Below are 20,564 nucleotides of genomic sequence, written 5' to 3' on the forward strand. Positions count from 1 at the left end.
TGACATCTGGGTTTGAACTAGCTATTCTGAGGGCGAGCTCCTCCTGTTTATTCCCCATACTGCGAGCATTGGTATATAGGCATTTAAGGCCTTGCAAGACTGTGTGTGCCACCCCTGGTTTAGGGGGACTGTCTGGACCCCCGTTCCTTACCTTAGCACTCCTTGTCTTTGTCACCTGTCTTGCTCGGACAGTGTCTCCTCGTCTTCCTGCGGCCCCCTCCCCTGGCGAGGCTAGTTTAAAGCTCGCCGTACAAGATCAGCCAACCTGAAAGAGAAGACACGCTTGCCTTTAGGAGAGAGATGAAGCCCATCCCACCCCAGCAAGTCCCCCGCCCGAAAGCATGGGTCATTATCAAGAAACCCAAAGCCTGCCTGGCGGCACCAGCTGCATAAGCACCGGTTGACCACATCCATCATCATTCATCGTTGGCAGCACTTGTTCCTCTCACTTGGCCTTGGTTATGTAACACTTCCAGCTCTCTTTGGGTTTCATCCTCCATCCTGTCTATGGTGGGGAGGAGGAGAGCAGGCCAGGAAAGGTTAGCCTCTCTGCTCTCTGCTGGGGCCTGCAGCCCCACAGCTGCACAGCCTGGGCAGGTAGGTTAACCCTAAGGGCAGGGGGAATCCTGGACCAGGAGGGTGGACCGCTCCAGGGTCAGCTAGCTGATACCCATCGAAGTGTGTGGCTCACAGCTTAACGTGTTAATGAGGCCCTTATTGTTCAAAATAAAAGACAGCAGCTTTTGAATGGTCTGTATGTGTTAAGGTTAATAATTTACCTCCTTATAGCCTATGAAATTGTTTTTTCTTTTAAGGTCACATGACTAGTTGTTTTGCACCTCACGTGACTGGGCCAGGCCTTTTGTCTGTTCATATTTCCCTTGGAATAGTATGAAACGATGCGAGAACACCAGACCCATATCACATCACTTTACACTGGCTGAAATATGGCCCCAGATGAACAACCCAGTGACTTGTTTCTGTGTTTCTCTCTGTTGATTTAGTTGCTCTTAGACCATCAAGATGCAATTGCTCCTGAGCACAACGATCCGATTCACGAGTTGCTGGATGATCTGGGGGAAGTACCCACAATTGAGTCTCTGATAGGTGAGCTGTTGTCATTTTATGCGAGGGACATGTCCTGTCGGGGGCCCTGGTGCTTGGATGGGGAGTTGGCACTAGATTATTCCACTCATGGAGCTTGTTCCCTTCTCATGTGAGGAGTGTGGAGTCAGATGTTTGCCTTATTCCCACATATTAATTAGCTGCTTCTTTCTTTGTTCAACATTTTTAAAAAATTTTGTAAGAAAAGTGCCAGAGCAGACAGCTCTAAGTTCCCTATTCAGCCTGTTTCCAGATTATTACTGTTTGTTGACCAGCACTGGTCCTGGAGTAGATCTCTGGCATGTCCAAGATAAAAAATTGACTATTTATACTTGTTTCGTTTGCATATCCATTAAAATGCAGAAATAAGTGATGGAACTTTTTACCTTCTTACCCTTGCCCCATGGTGTTAGGTAGAAATAAAGACCTTAGTGTTAACCTGTTCTAAATGTAACCTGAAAAGTCTCGCTAAAAATGGGTTTCAGCTTTTGTTTACTGCTTCATGATGTATAAAGGTCTGAAAGGTGTTAGATGTTTCCTCCTCCTGCTTTTTATCCTAGAAATATCAGGAAAATCAAGCCTGGTGTGCCCTGTTTTGTAGAAGGATCTTTTGGAATTGAGATATTTATGAACTCTCATGCCTTATTTGAATGGACAAGGGTACTGAATCTTTAAAAATAGCCTTTTAAAATATGATGCAACAGGTCTCATGGCCACAGGGGCGGCTGACGCCCCCTAGTAGCTCTGCAGCTTTTGCCCGGCTCAGACCCTACTGCCACTCTCCCCTGATTGTTCATCCACTACACCTTGCTCTTAATATTAAAGGTTGATTAAGGGAGGCTGCCAACAGGCCTTAGAATGAATCTTACTCCTAATAATGTCCCACTGGGTCTCAAGCCAGCCCTCTGGCCTGATAGGTTCCTCTCAGCCTGACTAGGACCCTATAGAGCACCTGTAGCCTGAAAGGCAAATTATGTAGCTCTTTTCCTCCCTTACACCATGCCCCAAACCTCGCAAATGTTATAGTATCATTGTCCACTTGTTGGGCTTTGACCTCCTCGGCTGCCACCCTTTTCCTCTCAGCTAGGCCTTCTAGCCCAGCCCATTGCGTCATGCCCGGCTTTGAGGCCCTAGCTCTAGTTTGTCCTTTTCGGTTCCCAGGCTGCTGGCCCCTGTCGTGCTGCGCCCCGCTCAGGTGCTGGCCCCTGGCCCCATGTGGCTCTGCAGCCTTGCACTATGCCGCTCTCTGGGCTCCACAGAAACTCCAGCCTTGAGCCTGCCCCGGCAGGGCTCACAGCGATCATGTGCCCTTTGGGCAGTAATGGGACCTCTGAAACCACCCCTTGCAGACCCAGCCCAAACCACTGATATATAAACAGTCACGTAAACCATAAGCCCCCGAGCTCTAACAGAAACACAACAAACAGCAGACGCAGCCCTCATACTTCCCTCATCTCCCAGAGGGCGTACCTGCCAGCCCAGGACTGTTCCCTTGCCTCTGCACTCAGCCCCTTTAGGCTCTCAGACCCTCGAGTCCCACACAGCCCTTCCCTGGGCACAGGGACACTCTAGTAGGCACCTCAGACCTCTAGAGTTAATCTAAGACAAAGCCTGTAATCCAGCCTTTTCTCTGCCCAGGGAACTTGCCTCTGTCCCCAGGCTTGCAGAGCAGTTTAACTAAATCCAGGGCCCTTCAGGAGTCCTGCTACCCTGCAGCCAGGAGCTCCTCGCTTCATGGTTGCTGGGGAGAGACTCCCTGATCGGTGCAGGCTCTGGGCTTATATAGCTCCCTCCTGAGCCCTCTTCCAGTCAAGTGAGTCCCTTATCAGTTCCCCTCTGCCACCTGCAAGCAGCCTCTGAGGCTGCCGGCTCTCTTCAAGGAGCAGGAACCTCCCAGTACCCCGCTACACAGCAATATTGTTTTTTCTGTAGTGTGCTGGCTAAAAAATACTGGAGACCTACAGCAGTGCTCGAGAAGGTGAAGAGTGCAATCTTCTCACCTGCCTGTGGGAAAACAGGTTCCTCCACCAATAACTCTCCTCTCTTTATTTCTCCCAGGGGAAGGGACTGGCAGTATTAATGACCCCAACAAGGAAATGCTAGCAAAGACTGAAGTGTCTCTGACGCTGACTAATAAGTTTGATGTTCCTGGTGGTGAGAATGCTGAAATGGATGCAAGGACAATCCTGCTGAAGTGAGTGATGGGTAACTGCCTGCAGCATTTGTCCTTGAAAGAAGGGGTAGGATTTGTACCCTTCGAGCTGGCCTGCAAGGAATAAATAATTGTTGTGACAAGCAATAAAATAAGAACAGACTTCAGGCCTGTTAAAGCCCATATAGCTTTTAGCCAGGGCAGCATGAAAGGGGGCTTACTGAGGGATAAAATCCCCTGCCTTCAATTGAGAACTCATGGAAGCTGCTGCCAGGTCCAGTGCTCTGCAGAGCTCCACACACAGCATTGTCCAGCATTTGGGTCCAGCCAACTGTAGAGCACCTCAGTTCATCTTTTCCCCTAGGAATGAGTTCCAGGAATCTGTAGACCTGGTAGTTGGCTGGTACTGTGTGAAATATTTCATAAGCCAAAGGCAGAAACGAATCAGCTACAGTGAATCTGACATTAACTGTGCAGTCTACAGCCATCTCAGTTTTTTGCTTTCCATCGGACGGTGCCTGAGAGCATATGAGTCTACACCTGCAAAAACCCTTCCTAGCTGCTTTTCCTCCTGTTTTTAACTCTAGGTAGCTTGTAGCTCTATATTAATTATGTTTCCTTTAACTTTGGGTTTGATGCACCTGGCAAAGATCTTCCAGGGTCCTATGGTTCAGAGCCCCATCTGGACTGGACCATGATGTAGGTTATCCTTCCGTCTCCTCACAACCAAGTGCTTGTTCTGCCTGAGTGGCACCTAACCACCTGAACAGTACTTGACAGGGAAGGCCTTTGTAATTAGAGCTTACTGAGGTAGATGGCTGGGATGCTGCATGTGGGGAAGAAAATCGGATGCAAAATGCAGAATAGGGTAGATAACTGGCTTGGCTGTAGCGCTGCTGATGACAAGGACCTGGGGGCTGTGGGGATTAGAAACTCCATGACATCAGCAGTGTGATGTGGCAAAAATATAAATTTGGTGCTTTAGCAGAAGCATTATCTGTAAAATATAGAAGATGATAGATCTACTCTACCCGGTGATGGTTGTGCCTCAGTTAAAACTATCCAGTTTTTTGTTCTAAGTTTTAAGAAGGATGTAGGAAAACTAGAGTGGATACAGAGGTAACCAATGAAGATGATAGCAAAAATAGGCTTTCTGCTGAAAGGATGACGAAGCATTGGAGAAAAGGTTGGAGAAGGGTCTTGAAAGCAGTTTTCAGATACTTGAGAGGCTGCCATAAAGATGTGGGAGAAGCTTTTCTCTTGTACCAGAGAAGGCAGATGAAAAGGCAGTGGGTTTAAACTACAGGAAAGCAAAGTTATGTTAACTCACTGGGAAGCCTCCTAACTTGCAGACTGTAGAAGAGTGGTGAGCGAGTGCCCCGGGCAGCTCTACAATCTCGTGTCTAGGATGTTTTCAAGAAGCAGGCGCATGAGAATGTGGAACAGCAAGGCCTGTGCCTGGGCAGGGCTTGGAGTAGATGACCCTTCAAATCTCTGTGGCTCTGATTCCAAGATCCCTGATGGCAGAGCTGTGTAGGCAGAGACAGCCTTTTGCTGGCCAGGACATTGTGAAAGGCCTTAGATCAGTTAGTGCCCGCAGCAGAGCCGCGGTTTCTAAGTGAGAAACAAGGAACAGTCCTTGACGCCCATTGTTCTACCACTGGGCTGATGCAATACGAGGTTTCTGGTGCCCTTCACGAGGGTTTCCAGGTTTGCGCCGGTTCCAGTACAGACTTGTGTCTGTCAAGATCCTCCAGTCCCAGAGGCTGTGCCGTTGACATAGACCCGCTCTGTGTTATAGCGAGAGCTTACGCTGTCTCTGGCACAGCCACAAGAACATGGGTATTGCCATTTACTGGGGGAGACCGTAGGTTCATCTTGCCCGGTCTCCTGTGTCCCATAGGGGCAGAGAGTGCATGCTGAAAGGGAGAGTGAACTGGGTCTGACCAGGGTTTGTCCACTGTTTCTCTCCTCCTAATATCCTCCAGCATTCAAGGTCTAGGAAGTTCTGATTCAGAGGCTGTGCTCCTCACTCCATGCTCAATAGCTACTGATGCATCTTTCCTCTGAGAATTTGTCTAATCACTTTTTTAATCTTGTTAAACTGTTAGCTTCCACGGTATCTTGTGGCAATGAGGTCTTAATTATACACTGCGTGAAAGAATTTCCTTTTCTTAGTTTTAAATTTACTATCTACTAGTTTCATTTAGTGGCCCTTAGTTATTGTATTGAGAGAAATAGTAAATAATAAATACCTATTTACTTTCTGCTCACCGTTTAGTATTTTGTAAACTCTTATCATGTCCCCTCTAATGGGCCTTTTTTCCAAAATGAAGAGGCCTGGCTTCTTCCATCTTTCCCTCCATGCCCCTACTCATCCTCGCTGCCCTTCTCTGGCCCTTCTCCAGGGCATCTCGATCCTGGCTGAGGTGCAGGGACCGGCGCTGAGCACAGTATTCAAGGTGTGGACGCACCGGGGCTTTATAAAAGGGCATTATGAGACTTACCATTTTCTTCACACTTCCCTTCTTCATCATCCTTAATGTTTTGTGTGCATTTTTGATGGTGTGTTGAGCCCGGAGCTGCTATTTTTAGCAAACTATCCCCAGTGACTCCCAGATCTCTTTCCTGTGTGGTAACAGCTCAAGCAGAGCTCCTTGAAGTGGATGTCTAGTCTGGGCTACTTTTGCCCAGTGCAGCACTTTACAATAATCTACACTGAATTTCATCTGCCAGCCACTTGCCCCTTTGCTCAGTCATGCCAGATCTTTCTGCAGCTCCTTGCAGTCCACCTTGGTCTTTACGACTTTGACTAATTTTGTGTCATCCACAACTCTAGCCACTTCACTACTCACCCCCATTCCCAGATCATTTATGAGTGTGCTTAACAGCCCTGGTCCCAGCACAGATCCCAGGGAGACTCCACTGTTCACTTCTCCCCAGCCCCAAAACTGACCCTTGAGACTCACTCATGGTTTTCTATCTTGAAGCCAGTTTCCAATCCACTGACATATCATCCCTGTAATCCCATCACTACCTAACTTCAGTAAGAGCCTCTGAAGGGGGAGTTTGTCCAAAGCCTTTTGGGAGTCCAGATATACTGTCAGCTGGGTCCCTCTGCTCCCCCCCTCCAAGACCTCCAGTAGGTTGGTGAGGCATGATTTACCCTGGGCACAACCACGTTGATTCCTCCCTAGCGAGTTGCGTTCATCCATGTGCCGGACAATTTTTTTTATTGTAGTTTGTACCAGTTTTCTAGGAGCAGAAGTTAGACTCATCGGCCTATAGTTCCCCAGGTCCCTTCTAGAGCCCTTTTTAACTATGGGACTTGCATTGGCCCTTCCAGTCCTCTGGTGCTGAGGCTGTGTTTAGTTGAATACTACAGTTAAGAATTTGGCAGTTTCCTGTCTGAGCTCCTTCAGGACCCTAGGGTGAATGCCATCAGGGCCTAGTTTCGTAGTTGGTTGGGTCGAAACGGACCTGAGCAGATCATCAAGTCCGACCCCCTGCCATGGCAGGAAAGAGTACTGGGGTCAAACGACCCCAGCAAGGTGATTGTCTAGCCTTGTCTTAAAGACCCCCAGGGTAGGAGCCTGCACCACTTCTTTTGGAAGCTGGTTCCAGATCCTAGCTGCCCTGACTGTGAAGTCGCGCCTTCTGATATCTAGCCTGAATCTCCCCTCTGCCAGCTTGTGACCGTTATTCCTGGTCACTCCTGGTCATGCTCGGGGGGAACAGGGATTCCCCCAGTGCCTGCTGATCCCCCCTGACTAGTTTGTAACAGGCCACAAGATCCCCCCTCAGCCTTCTCTTGTGGCGGCCACGGCCTCTTCTCGTGGGGCCTGCCCTGCTGCCCCTGATCATGCGAGAAGCCTCCTCTGGACCCTCTCCATGTTGTCCACATCCCTCCGGAAGTGCGGTGCCCAGACCTGGACACAGTCCTCCAGCTGTGGCCTGACCAGTGCCACACAGAGGGGGAGGATCACCTCCCTGGACCTGCTCGAGATGCGTCTGTGAATGCACGACAAGGTGCGGCTGGCCTTCCTGACTGCGTCCCCACACTGCCGGCCCATGTTCATCTTGGCATCAACAATGACGCCAAGATCCTTTTCTGCCTCTGCACTGATGAGAAGGGAGTTCCCAGCCTGTAGGTATGGTGCTGGTTCTTCCTCCCCAGCTGCAGCACCTTGCACTTGTCAGTGTTGAATCCCATCCTGTTCTCATCCGCCCACCCCTGTAACCTGTCTAGGTCCAATTGCAGCCTATTCCTCCTGTCTAACGAGCCCACATCCCCCCATATCTTAGTGTCATCCATGAATTTGAGCAGGGTGCTTTTTACCCCCTCGTCCAAATCGCTGATGAAGATGTTGAACAGTGCGGGCCCGAGGACCGAGCCCTGGGGGACCCCACTGGCCACATCCCTCCAGGTCGAACATGACCCGTCCACCCGCTCTCTGGGTGCGGCCCTCCAGCCAGCTGGCGACACGTCTGACTGTGGGTGTCAACACCACAGCCCCCAGTTTCTTAATGAGAACAGAGTGAGAGTCCAGGAAGACGATGTCCACTGCTACCCCTGCATCCAAGGATTTGGTGACCTGGTTGTAGGAGGCCACCAGGTTGGTCTGACAGGACCTGCCCCTAATGAACCCGTGTTGGTTCCCCTAAGCATAATATCCCCCCCGGCCCCTCATGGACATGTGCCAGAATAATTCTCTTGAGAAGCTTCCCCAGGATCGAGGTAAGACTAAGTGGCCTGTAGTTCCCCGGGTCCTCCTTCCTCCCCTTTTTGAAGATGGGAGCCAGTCTTCTGGCACCACACCAGAGCACCACGAGTGCTCGTACGGCCGTGCCAGGGGTCCCACAATGACCGCAGCCAATTCCCTCAGCACTCGGGGGTGGAGATCGTCCTGACCAGCTGATTTGAACACGTCCAGTCCCTCCAGATGTTCCCTGACTAGATCCTCCCTGGCCCTTGGCCTGGGTGCGCTTCCCCTGGGGTCTAAGGAGGCCCAGTGGGGGGCTGATCCAGTCCCTGCTCAGGAAAATGGAGGCAAAGAAGTCGTTAAATAGGTTAGCTTTGTCGTCTGGTGTGACGACCAAATTTCCTAGCCTGGTGACTTGCTACTGTTTAGTTTATCTGTTTCCTCTACAACATCATCTACTGAAACCTCCGTCCGTTTGTGTCAGCTCCACTGACTTGTCCTAGAGAGGAGTAAATCTAGTGAGGTAATTTCCCTGATACCGTGAAGACATATGCAAAGAAGGCATTTTTAGTTTCTCGGCAATGGTGCTGTCATCCTTTCGTGCCCCTTTTACACCCCGATCATCCAAAGGCCCAACTGGCTCCCTGCCAGCTCCTTGACTTCTGTGTACTTACAAGAAATTGTATTGTTACCTTTCTGTTTCTAGCAAGTTTCTCCTCACATTCTTTCTTAGCTTGTCTTATTACCATTTTACATCTGATTAGCCAGTTTGTGCTCCTTATTTCCCCCATTAGGATTTGTTTTCCATCTTTTGAAGAAGTGTTTTCTCTGCTTGTTGCCTCTGCAGCTCTGCAATTAAACTCTGCTGGCTTTCTTTTGGCCCACTTTCCATTTGTAGATTTGCAGTATGCATTTGCTCTGTGCCTCCAACGTGGTGTTCTTAAGCAGTTCTCATGTTGCTTGCAAGATTTTCACCTCCTTAGAGACCCGTTTTGACTTTTAACTAGCTTCCTCATTTTGGTAGTCCCCCTTTTTGAAGCCCCATCAACTCGTCCCACTGTAACAGGGTGGCCTGTCCTCTTAAGAGAAGGTAGCTAGTCTGGCTGAAGGGCTGTAGGACAGCTAACGAGGGCATGGCTTGCTGGGAATCAAGAACCCCTGGCAGAACCAGAGGGAAGTTGGAGGAGAAACACCAGAGACAGACTTCTGGGCTGGGAAGGCAGAAGCCACAACAGACCCTTCCCAGTGTCCAGGACAATGAGGTTTTTGCTTTATTTTTACTAAAAGACTCTCTATTGCTGGGGCATGATGGAAGATGCTCCAAGCAGCAGAAGCCAGCAGATTTAAAGACTGCATAAGACAGAGCCTTGCTGGCAGATGGTCAGGGAAGGGGCACAGCTGGGTTGAAAAGGCTCTGAGGTGGTGTTCTGCTAGTCCCACTTAAGGTGCTCTGTCAGAAGGGAGGAGGCAGCCCTCAAGTGCCAGTGACACATTTTATAGTTCTGGCTCCAAAGAGAAAGGGGCACGTCTGCTGTCCCACTGGCATCTCTTGATGTGGAGCCTCCCCAGTTAGCATTGGGAGCAGGGCCTTACCCAGGTTAGCAACAGGCCCCACTGCTGTTTCCATCGGTCAGACAAGCATGCAGTGATGGGGACCATCCAGAAACTGCCTTCTGGGATCTGGCTATAAGTAGGAACTGACTTCCCTCTGCCCCAGACCCACCGGTTCTTCCCAGCTGCATCTCCAGAGTCAGTTCATCCTCCCAGGATCCCATCTTTCTTCCCCCTCTTCCTTCACTGTTCTTGGCTATTCAGGAGTTGCCCCTGTGACCTTCTACTCCCTGCCCCAGGGGTGATGTGTAGGAGGTGCACGTGCACCCCCTGAGCATGGCGGTGCACCCCTTACAAAAAAGCGCCGCCAGCACTGCCGGCGATGCCTGTGGGTGGTTGCTGCTCGCCACCAACACTGCCGGCAGTGTCTGCAGGTAGCCCATGACCCCCACTGGCCACTGCTGCCGCCAGCAGCATCTGTGGGTGGTCGCCAACCCTGGGTCCCCCACCGCCAACAGTGCCGGAGGCATCTGCAGGAGCTCCCCACTTACAGCCACCGAGCTTCCACCACTGTGGTGCCTTCCCCAGCTGCCAGGGGCACAAGTTGTTCATGCCCTGCCCCACTTCTCCTCCACTGTTTGCATTGCCTCCCTGGACTCCTGCAGCCCAGAGGAAGGACTTGGCTGAGGTGGAGCTGCATTTCCTTAAGGCTTTGTGTAGCCAAATGTTCAGCACCACAGGGAGTTGCTCCTGAGAACCCAGTGCTGCACCTCTCCAGAGGACTCTGCAAGCTTGTGGGTCAGGGCAGCACCCTGGGTGGGTAGGCCAAACCAGCTGTGAGAACCACAGTCCAGCAAGTTAAGTTTTTTTTTCCTTGATGTAGTAAGAAGCAAGATATGAGCATTGACAACATTAGAGAATTGTGGCTAGCTATGTTAGTGTGAACCTGGGCAGAGCAGGGTGACAGCTTATAGACTAACTTGTTCAGAGGCATGAGCTTTTGTAGGCTACAGACTACTTTGTCACATCTGTGAAGACTCATGCCTCTTCGAATGAGTGAGTCTATAAGGTGCTGCAGTAATGGTGTTGTAACAGCTGTTGACTAGTGCACGAATGGCCCAGTCTGGGCTCAAGGTAAGTATGATCAAGCCAATAAAAATCAGTGACAGGTTTGGTCTTATTTCAGGCCAAAAAGAATGTGGGTTTGTTGTGGGGTTTAATGCTTTCACTTGTCCTGTGTTCCATTTCAGCACAAAGCGTTTAATTGTAGACGTGATCCGCTTCCAACCAGGGGAGACTCTGACGGAGATCATAGAAACTTCAGCCACCTCAGAGCAGGTACAGAAGAGCAGTCTGGCTGCAGTCTTTAAACTAATGCATTCTCTGACATCTCTGTGCATGGGGGCATAGGCTATATCAGTCTGTCTGCATGGTCAGGGGTTACAAACAGCATGCAGGTGTGCATGTTGATGTTGGAGACCTGTGCATGTGCAATAGTATTGGGGAGTAGGGAAATGGAAACACCCTGTACGTGTCAGTCTTATTTCTGTGGCAGTTGGTTAAATGCATGCCAGGGAAGATTGTGACTAGCAGGCTTGAGATAGGCCAGAGTAGGTACCAGTATGTGAGTGAGTTCACTAGGTATGCCTTCATTTAAATAACTGGTTGAAGTGCTGCAGTTTATGTTATATCAAAGGCCAAATCATGGTGATGGGTTTTTATGGCCTCAAAGCTGATTTAATCCATGCACTCATAATTCTCTTCTCTCCTAGGAAGCAGAGCATCAAAGAGCGATGCAGAGACGGGCTATTCGTGATGCCAAAACCCCTGATAAGATGAAAAAATCTATATCTGTGAAGGAAGACAGCAACTTGAGTCTTCAAGAAAAGAAAGAGAAAATCAAGACAGGGCTGAAGAAGTTGACAGAACTAGGGATTGCAGACCCAATGAATAAATACCAGGAGCTAATTAATGATATTGCCAAGGTATTTGAGTCACTGTCAGTTAATTACGTATTTAGAGTTTAAGCTTTGCGGTGCATTTATTTTCCACAAGTGGAAGAGACGGTGGAAGTCTCCCAAGGTACTAAGTAATATTATAGCTGTCCCAGAGAGAAGTGGGTAATGCATCCACACCCGATAAGTTATCTAGCCTTTCACAGGTGTGGGAAATGTGTTTTCTCAGGGACACTTTTCTTTGTCAGGGTTCAATGACTGAGGAAGGCTGAATGCACCCTGTTGTCTTAGGGGAAAAGTCCTGAAAATGAGTTATTAACGTGTTGCATTAACTTTCCTCTTTCTTACTTCCTATCCTAATGTATGCTCCTGCCCATTTTGTCCCCTCCTTTTAAAATTTACTTATTCACAAAAATTGCTTTACTGCAACATTTGTTTTTGTAAATAACCTTCTTTTTCACTGGAGCACAAAATCAACTTTCATATGAGTCTTACATGGGCAGATTTGTTATTTGCTGTTCCACAGAAGGGAAAGGGAGCAGCAAAAAACAATTGTTGCTATCAGTTGTTTTATCTTTCTGATGCTTGGCATTTGTCATGTTGATGGTAATTTGCTATGGCATGTTTACAAAGTTAACGTGAGAGACGGGTATAACACAAGTATAACACGTGGCTTCTGAAAAAATCAGGAGTAAGCCTGTAGAAGTGATTCGTACTCATCAGAAGTAACCAAGACAGCTGGCTTGGCACCTGGACATCCTCATTTGTTCATTGTTACAGTAATACTTGTTTCTAACAGTAGCTAACTACTTAGCAAAGAGGTAGTTAGCTGAAGTAGTTTCAAATCAGGCAGAAAGCAGAGTAGAGATTAACTGGGTCAGAGAGGTGCAAGCTTTCATGGGCAACAACCTACTTTGGCAGATGTTTTGTTGGGTGGTTGGCGTCTGACAAAGTAGGTTGTTGCTTATGAAAACTGGTGCTTCTCCAACACAGTTAATCTTAGTTGTCTTCTTGCCCAACCTTCTTTCTGAATTTTTTAGCAAGGAAAGATTTTAAAATTTTGATACCAGTTTTATTAAGCTAACAATTCAAGGTACTTAATTTCTGTCTGCTTATATTTGATTATTAATTCTGGGAAAAGGCTAATTACTGTCTGTCTTAAATTTAGAAGTAGGTGTTCCAAAAGTTTTTTCTTAATGTTGCACTTGGGCCTGGTGAATAATCCAGCAACAGCTTGGACATAAATCTTCATGCACTTGTCTTCATGCTCCAGGACATCCGGAATCAGCGTCGATACCGTCAGAGGAGGAAGGCAGAGCTGGTGAAGCTACAGCAGACTTACAGTGCCTTGAACTCCAAAGCCACCTTTTATGAGGAGCAAGTGGATTATTATAAAAGCTATATCAAAACCTGTTTGGATAACTTGGCCAGCAAGGGCAAGTGAGTACCTCAGAGCAGTGCTGGCTTTCTGGATAGGGTCCTCGGTAAAGAAATACATAGATCACATCTCAGAGGAGCCATGACACCTTCGCTTAGCGGTCTGGGGAATAATTATCTGAGCAAGTCATTATAGTCACTGTGGTGAGAACTGATCTATGGAAGGAAGGCCAAGGTGGATGTAAGGAAAGGAAAGGAAAGGAGATGATCAGGTCAAAAGAGAGGACTTGAGAGAACATGATTGTACCAAGGGTAGAAGAGTACAGGGAAGCAGGTGATAAAATGGTTGCTCTGTCCCTACTCCAAGTATTAGCCCAGAAGTCCAGAGTATTGTAGAAGTCCAGAAGATGATCTCAACACAGCTTTATCAGTCTGTCCTGTCGCTCCTTTGGGAAATGGGATAAAGACACACTATAGTTAGCTTTACCATGTATTCATTTATATAGGAAAGCTCAGGCCAAGTCGCGGGTGTTATGTGCCGATGACTGTAGTATCAGCAGAGAGGAACTCGGCGATAGGCTGCCTGATTTAAAAAAAAAACCAAGAGCTCTGTCCACCTCAGACTCTCAGACTGGCATGGACTTGGGGCACGGGAAGGATTTGCTTCCTCTGTAGCAGGGAGTGTGGTCCCCTCCGTGGATCTCTCAAGTATATTTCCACAACCTAGTTACTGCCTTTGCAGTGGCAGGACTTTGGCATGGCTCTTGTCCACTTACTTTACCTGCGGCAAGTTAGGGTGTTCTTGATGTTTTCGGACGTTGTGCAGGGCAGGGAGCACAGGGCAGCAAGCAGAAAGCTAACCAGTAAATCAGGTAGGCAGAATGGTTTGGAAGGGGCGCTTGGGGAGGGTACAGGGCTAATTTGTGGCACACCTACCAACAAGGCTGCCCTTCACAGGTTTAGTCAGGGATGAGCCTGCCTGAGCACAGAGCTGGACTAAATGACCTCCAGAGGTCCCTTCCTGCCCAACTTTCTGTGTTTTATGAGTCTCTCCCCTTGGTATTAAGAGCATCCTGGCTCCTTAGGATGTGGAGGCAGATTTCTGATCCCAAGTTGCAGCCCACAGACACCTTAAAGATCAACCCAGAACTTCAGTTTCCCACCACAACCTGACATAGATATGGAATAGCGTGGGGAGAGTGGAGCCTTGTGGAGCTTAATCTCTGTCACCCTGTCCTCCTTGTGGCCTGTGCCTGCCTCTTGTTCTCTGCAGAAGTGGTAACTGCTTCGGGGCAGGACCTGTCCCTTCTGAGACTGTGCAGCACCCAGGATACTTGGGGCAGGAGCTTCTACAGGCTGTCACAGCACAACCATCATGTATCAACCTCTGCCAGTAAGAGCTCTGCAAACACAGCTGCCCATTGCAGCCTTCTGGGCACGGTCAGTGTGTGAAAGACAGGGCTGAAGCCCACATCATTCACAGCCATCTCCTGCTGGCCTCTTGGCTGACTGGGAGGAACCAGCAGCAGCCTATGGCTGATGTTTGAGTGTTACATAATTTGGGTTTGCAGAGGACATGCAGTTGCTTCTGGATGAACATGAAAAGCCCTTTCCCCTTTTAAAAGGGTGGAGAGGGGGAGCAATCGCTTACTGGAACAAATTACCAGTGAGATGTATTTCCTGAGGTCCCTAAAATGAGTTAGGAATATGCCATCCTGACTTAGAGAAACCCCAAATTAGAAAGGCATCACAGGAAGCAACATGCTGGAGTCATACACTCCTTTGGTTCCACAGATCACACTGTGCTTCTTTCATGGTGACCTGCCCAGTGAGGCTTGAGCTCCTGCTATAGGCAGGGCTCCCCAGCTGACCTTCTCCCTCCCATGCCTCCATGCGCAGCAGAGACTTGCACCTTAGCTTCTCATTGCTGAATTTCTCAGAGGTTTAAACTACCATTCATGCCCTCCCCCACCCTGGCTCCCTGTGATCCATCAGGAAAAGGGATGGAAATTCCCCCAAGTTCCAGCGCCTCATGGGAGAGGTGAATGTGGGGCTGACAGGAGCATCCCAGCTTTAACCTCCTCACTTCGCTTGATCCCCAGCCCCTGGTCCTGATCTTCGTGCCATCTCTTTTCCCATTTATCCTACTTCCCATGGTTCCCTCTGTCCCCTGGGGTCCCTCCATCCAAAAAGGTGTTTATTTTCTTTTTGAAACCTTGTGAGGCTCTTCTGAATTTTCTGCTGTACTCAGCTTGCATTTCTTTAGCAATGGGGAGAAAACCCTTTGGCAGAAATAGACTGCAGCAGCTTGTCTCCTTTTTTGTTTTCAGCTATACGGGATTTGGTGTGTTGCTCATGTTTTGTGAACACAGCAAGTCATTTCTGCTGCCTAGTTAGCAACCCTCAGGAAGAATCTTGTCTGTGTGCCTTGTAATCCACTGGGTGACTAGATGCAACGTTGGTGCCTGTCTGTACAGTGTAGCTCTTAAACAGTCAACTTTTATCCAGCCTCAACTATACCAAAGCCTGGTGCACCTGATCTTTCATGGTATAGGTTATTGTAACCAGGTCATGCTGCAGGGACAGCCATGATGCCCCCTAATGGCCACACAATCTGCACTCTGCTTTGCCTCTAGGGTACCCTCCCCTGCTTTCCTGCCATGCCTTGATGTACTTGTTGGAGCCAAAGGGAGGCTGCCTCAGGGGCCTAGAGCAAGGCTCAATCTGTCTAACAGCTAGCAGGTCCCTCCTGGACACTGCTGGCCTCCGTCCTGCTCTTAAGCTGAAGTAGGCACTCTCATTCATGCCAGGTGTACCTGTAGCCTTAAGGGCTAGTCATGGCTCCAGCCACTCCTTACACTACACCTATGCTTCACAGGTGTCACTACCTCACTCAGGTGGGACTCTTGTTTCCCAAAGTCACCAGGACACCTCAGGCTTTTACTCCCTTGTTGAGGCTTTGGCCTTTCCAGCTTCTGCCCCTCTGTTTTCGCTGCTCCCTTAACCAAGGCCCTCTGTTCTGGACCTGGGCTCTGAGCTCCATCCCTTATCTTGGTTATTTTAATGCTGGGCCCCCTAGCCCTGTCTCCACCCTGCTGTGGGCCCTCTGGTCCCAGCGTGGGCCTTGAGCCTGACCTGTGGCAGGGCTTAAGGCAGTCACATGCCCCTCTGGCACTAATGGGACCTCCAAACTGTCGCGCCCCTAACACCGGCGCACCCTTGACCTGCGAGCCTGGGTCGGCACAGCTGGCTTGGCACGAGGAGGGGGATTTATGACCGGGCAGGTAGGTGATTACGGTGAGCAGGAGTCAGTATGATTTAAACACAGCGTGGTGGTTACACAGAAAAGTTTTATTTTACTTATGCTACTGATGTGCTGCAGTGTAGGCAGAGGAGTTGATTTATTCAAGTACAGCATGCAGATATCATGTTACCCAGCATTTACAGGGTGGGTAAGAGAGTTGCTTGTTACAGATTCCGAGTGATTCACATAAGCCGTTGCAGCCTGCAGATTACCAGGAGCTCTTGATAAGAAAGATAACACCAGAGATGGAGAGATAGACGGGCCGGCAAGACGGGGATACGCCAGAAAAAAAAAAATACGTAGGCGAATAGATAACATTCGTTGTGCACAATCTGTTCTTCTTGAGTGTATACACAGTTCTCCGTTCTCTGCTTTGGGCGGAAGTTCTTTCAAAGTTATATTGGGCAAAGGTGACCAATTACCATACACTAATTATGAATAATTAACGAGTTGGCACTTGTGCTCTTTTTGTTTGCTCAGGTTTCAGAAAAAAGGGGGGTTATTTTTATTTGGGTGGTACTGGTCCTGTTTGGTCATAGGATGGCACGCATAGCATATTTAATTTTACAACTTTACTGAAGTCAGCTCATCTCGTTACTATAGGTACTTTATGTTTCGTGCTGGGCCGTCAAGGTCAGTTTCTCTCTCGTATGAGATGCTCAAGTAATTAGAAATGAGGCACAGACAGGGGTGTGTATATGCAGCACTGTTAATACAGAGGGATAAATTACAACCATAGAGTTTGTTGTGTTAGCTTCTGACCCTTTGCCATCTGACCTTTTGCCATCGGCATCTGAAATCAAAGACTTTGATCTTTGACACAAACCATCCTCAATCCCTTTCACAAACCACCCATAAACTATAACAAAAGAATAAGCTCTCTGGCTATAACACCACTTAATCCACTCTGGGTCCAAACGCAAACAGTGGCTGCCCGTCTGCACCACTAGGCAACCCCTTATGCTGGGTCCCATTCCTTTGCAAAGCAGCACCATTATGTTTGCCTAGCCATTATGTTTGCCTAAGATAGCACGGGTGCCAGCTAGGGGCTGTCCTGGCCCTTCCTTCCACTGCAGCCTCTAGACCGGGCTCCCTGCTCTGGCTCAGGCCCTGGGTTTATATGTCTGGAAGCCATGCCCCATTGGTTATGTGGCTCCCTGAGCTGCCACAGGTGTTTGCTGAGTAAGCTCACTGACTAGCCTCCTGTGCAGTTGACTGCTGCTGGTCTCACTGTTGCAGCAGGGCCTGTGCTTCCCAAGAAGGGTTCTGCCCTGCTGGGTTATTGCAGAGTAGCCAGTTCTGAGATAGGCACCCCTAGCCTCTGCCTCTTCCCCAGACTGGCTGTATTTGTAGCCAGCTCTGCTTCAAGTAACAGGAGCCTTCTGGCTCTCTGTCACTGTCATAAACCTAATTTCCTGGGATTAGGAAACCACTTCTCTGGGAAAATGTTTACTTTACAGGGATTTGTGCACCTTCCCCTGAAGTTAGAGGGCTAGATTGATCGCTGCTCCCAGCTGAACAACTGTTTCTGGGTTGTGTTGGGTGAGGGCCTCCTTAGACGTGGACATCGCAGAAGAAACCCTGTTTAGGAGGAATTTGAATGCAGTTGTGGCGGGGGCCTGTGCAGTCTGGTTGCAAAAGATGTATGAGAAACCTTGCCAATGACACAGGGTAGAAGGGGCAGAAGAAAAGGGGGCACAGGGGCTGCAATTACTGGTAGAATGAGGGAGAATATTATAAAACTGGAATCTGAAACAGGGTTGGATGGGCCTGTGTTGGCCTTGAAGACAAAGATGAGAATTTTAATCAGATGGGCTGTGTCTGGAAGAACAAAAAGGGGGTTGAAGAGCATCAGATAGTGAAGTGGTCTGATAGGGCAAAGAGATCTAATAGTTGCTCTTTGGACAGCCTCAGAAGAAACCATGAGGGTTACAGGGAGGCCAGGGATGAAGAGCTTAAAAGCGCAAGTTTGCAAGTCATGCACACATGGCCCCTGTACATAGTCTGCCTGGGCCTTCCAGGTTTTCACCTTGTAGAGACTTTCCAGAATAGATGTTGTTGTTTCTTCCTTAAGTTTTTCACTTGCTGGAGTATTTGTGAAAAGGTGTGTTGTAGCTACAAGAACTTTCCTATTAATCTAACAATAAATAGGACACCGCTGTATATAACTTGCTAAATTAACTTCCCTCATAATTCCAAAAGACACCAAACAGAATCAAAGCTCAATGTTACTGGGTACTGTGTTCACTCTTTTCCTCTCTTTTTGAGTTATATTTGTGAGTATGGTTTCTGCCTCCAATAACTTGCAATGTAAGGTTATTCTGTATTTAGATAATCTGTTTCTGTTAGTCTGAATCAGTTTATCACTCAATTCTTGCCAGTCACTTAAAGCGGGGAAATTCTTTCACTGTTTAAACTTACTTTTGTTGCTTCATTCATCTGACTGCGTTATCTGTTTTTCTCAGGGTCTCTAAAAAGCCTCGGGAGATGAAAGGCAAAAATAGTAAAAAGATTTCCCTGAAGTATACAGCAGCCAGACTGCATGAAAAGGGAGTTCTGCTGGAGATTGAAGACCTGCAAGCCAACCAGTGAGTACCTGTTAACCTGCGAATGTAGTGTGCTTAAAGCCGTCCTGCAGTCACTGTGAGGGAAGAGGGTGGTCTCATTCCTTCCTGTTGTACTTGTTCTGAACACCTGGTCAGAGGCTCTGAACAGAGTGGCCCAGCACCTCTTTAGCCTGTGCTGACTGTCTGCAGGCTGCTCTGAAATAGTGAAACTCTGACATGTGGCTGGGTGTTTGTAGACTATGGGGACATTATGACCTCCTAGTCTGACCCCATGCATATCATGGTCCAAGAGGGCTTTACGTGGGCATCCTCTGCATCAGTATATCAGGACATTCAGTGTCGAAGTAAAGATTCCACATTAAGGAGAATCTACCTCATCACCAGGTAAGCTTGTACCAATTGGCTAATCACCCTCACCGTTAAAAATTGGTGTATATTTCTGACCTCTTCCTAGCCTCTGGGAGCCATTTGAATCCCGTTGTGCCTTTTCCTGGTAGATTGATGAACTTTCTGGTATCGGAGTTCCTACCCAGCTGGATGGCAGTGTCACTCAGGGTACATTATATGGCTTGTTGGTCTGGGCCAGAGTACCCCACTCAGCAGTATGGGGTGATTCCATGTTACTGTCTCTGAGGCAGAGACGAGGTCTGGCAGACATAACACAAATTGTGTTTCTTTTCCCTAGGGAAGATTCTTAAGCTCTGCTGTTCTTTCTGACCTCTCCATAGTCTCATTAGGTGCAGAACGTGAGCATCCAGAATCAGAGCAAAGATAGGATCTGTTCGGAACTTTAACTCTGAACCTTCTCCACTTCATTAAAATTGCATGTAAAATAATACATTTCTGTTTTTTTGTGATCCCTTGTAGGTTTAAAAATGTGATATTTGAAATCAATCCAACAGAGGAAGTAGGAGACTTTGAGGTAAAAGCAAAATTCATGGGCGTTCAGATGGAAACATTCATGCTACATTATCAGGTAAGGGGGTCTTCCTAGCTAATGCTGAGCACCAGTGGTGTGTAATCTGTGATCTATGCAGGCTGCATGTAGCCAACCCAGCTCTTTTTTTTGCAGGTTTCTGTAGTTGCTTTCTGGAAGCTAAGATTTCACAAAAGTATTTCTGTCCCTTCTGGGTGTGAGGAAATGCTTCTGAAAGCTGCTTAGTGCTATGCAATTTTAGTGAGCATGCAGCCTGGTGAGAGCCTTGAGGGAAAGAAAACTGCCCTCTTCCATCCAAGACCAGTTTATAGGCGGTACCAGCAAAGGCCATTTCTGCATCACAGTCATAGAAGTGGGGCTGGAAGGGACCTCCAGAGGTCACATCTAGTCCAGCCCCCTGCCTGAGGGCAGGATCATCCCTATCCAAACCATCCCAGACTACCATAATCTAAACCAGGGGCAATTATTTTGGGCAGAGGGCCACTTACTGTGGGATGCTCCATCTGCCTCAGCATTTGTGAACCACACCTCGTATGTATATATGTAGAAGAAATATTTAAAGCTGTGTCTGTGGCCAAATCGCTGATTCTCTGAATCGGAATCGAATCTTTGGATTTGGATTTGGCCAGATCAAATCGGGACAGTGATCCAAATCAGCGATCGAATACGCATTGTCCCGATTCGGGCCGAATCTGAATCGAATACGCACACCCCTACTGTCCAACCTCTGTGAATACCTCCGGTGATGAAGAGCCTACAGTTTCCGTGGGCATCTATTTCAGTGCCTCATTATTCTCACAGTGAAGTTTTGCCATATATTCAATCCAAACTTACTTTGCTGCAACTTCAAGCTATTGGTTCATGTCCTTCTCCCTGTACCGAGACAGAAAAGGGGCTTTCCCTCTTCTTTTTGG

At 48.3% G+C, this 20,564-nt stretch overlaps 1 protein-coding gene across 1 annotated transcript in view; it reads left to right on the forward strand.

Annotated features, from left to right (window-relative positions):
* The window catches only part of IQGAP1 (IQ motif containing GTPase activating protein 1), a 49,974-nt gene that overhangs the window by 26,639 nt on the left and 2,771 nt on the right, over positions 1-20,564 (forward strand). Inside the window, exons 16-22 of the mRNA XM_019533199.1 lie at positions 1,005-1,107; positions 3,163-3,298; positions 10,761-10,848; positions 11,283-11,495; positions 12,739-12,905; positions 18,612-18,734; positions 19,581-19,689. Coding sequence (XP_019388744.1) covers positions 1,005-1,107; positions 3,163-3,298; positions 10,761-10,848; positions 11,283-11,495; positions 12,739-12,905; positions 18,612-18,734; positions 19,581-19,689 — 939 coding nt within the window. The remainder of the gene's footprint in view (positions 1-1,004; positions 1,108-3,162; positions 3,299-10,760; positions 10,849-11,282; positions 11,496-12,738; positions 12,906-18,611; positions 18,735-19,580; positions 19,690-20,564) is intronic.

This window comes from Crocodylus porosus, unplaced genomic scaffold, assembly GCF_001723895.1.
Source record: "Crocodylus porosus isolate Cpor-Errol unplaced genomic scaffold, CroPor_comp1, whole genome shotgun sequence".
Lineage (NCBI taxonomy): Eukaryota > Metazoa > Chordata > Crocodylia > Crocodylidae > Crocodylus > Crocodylus porosus.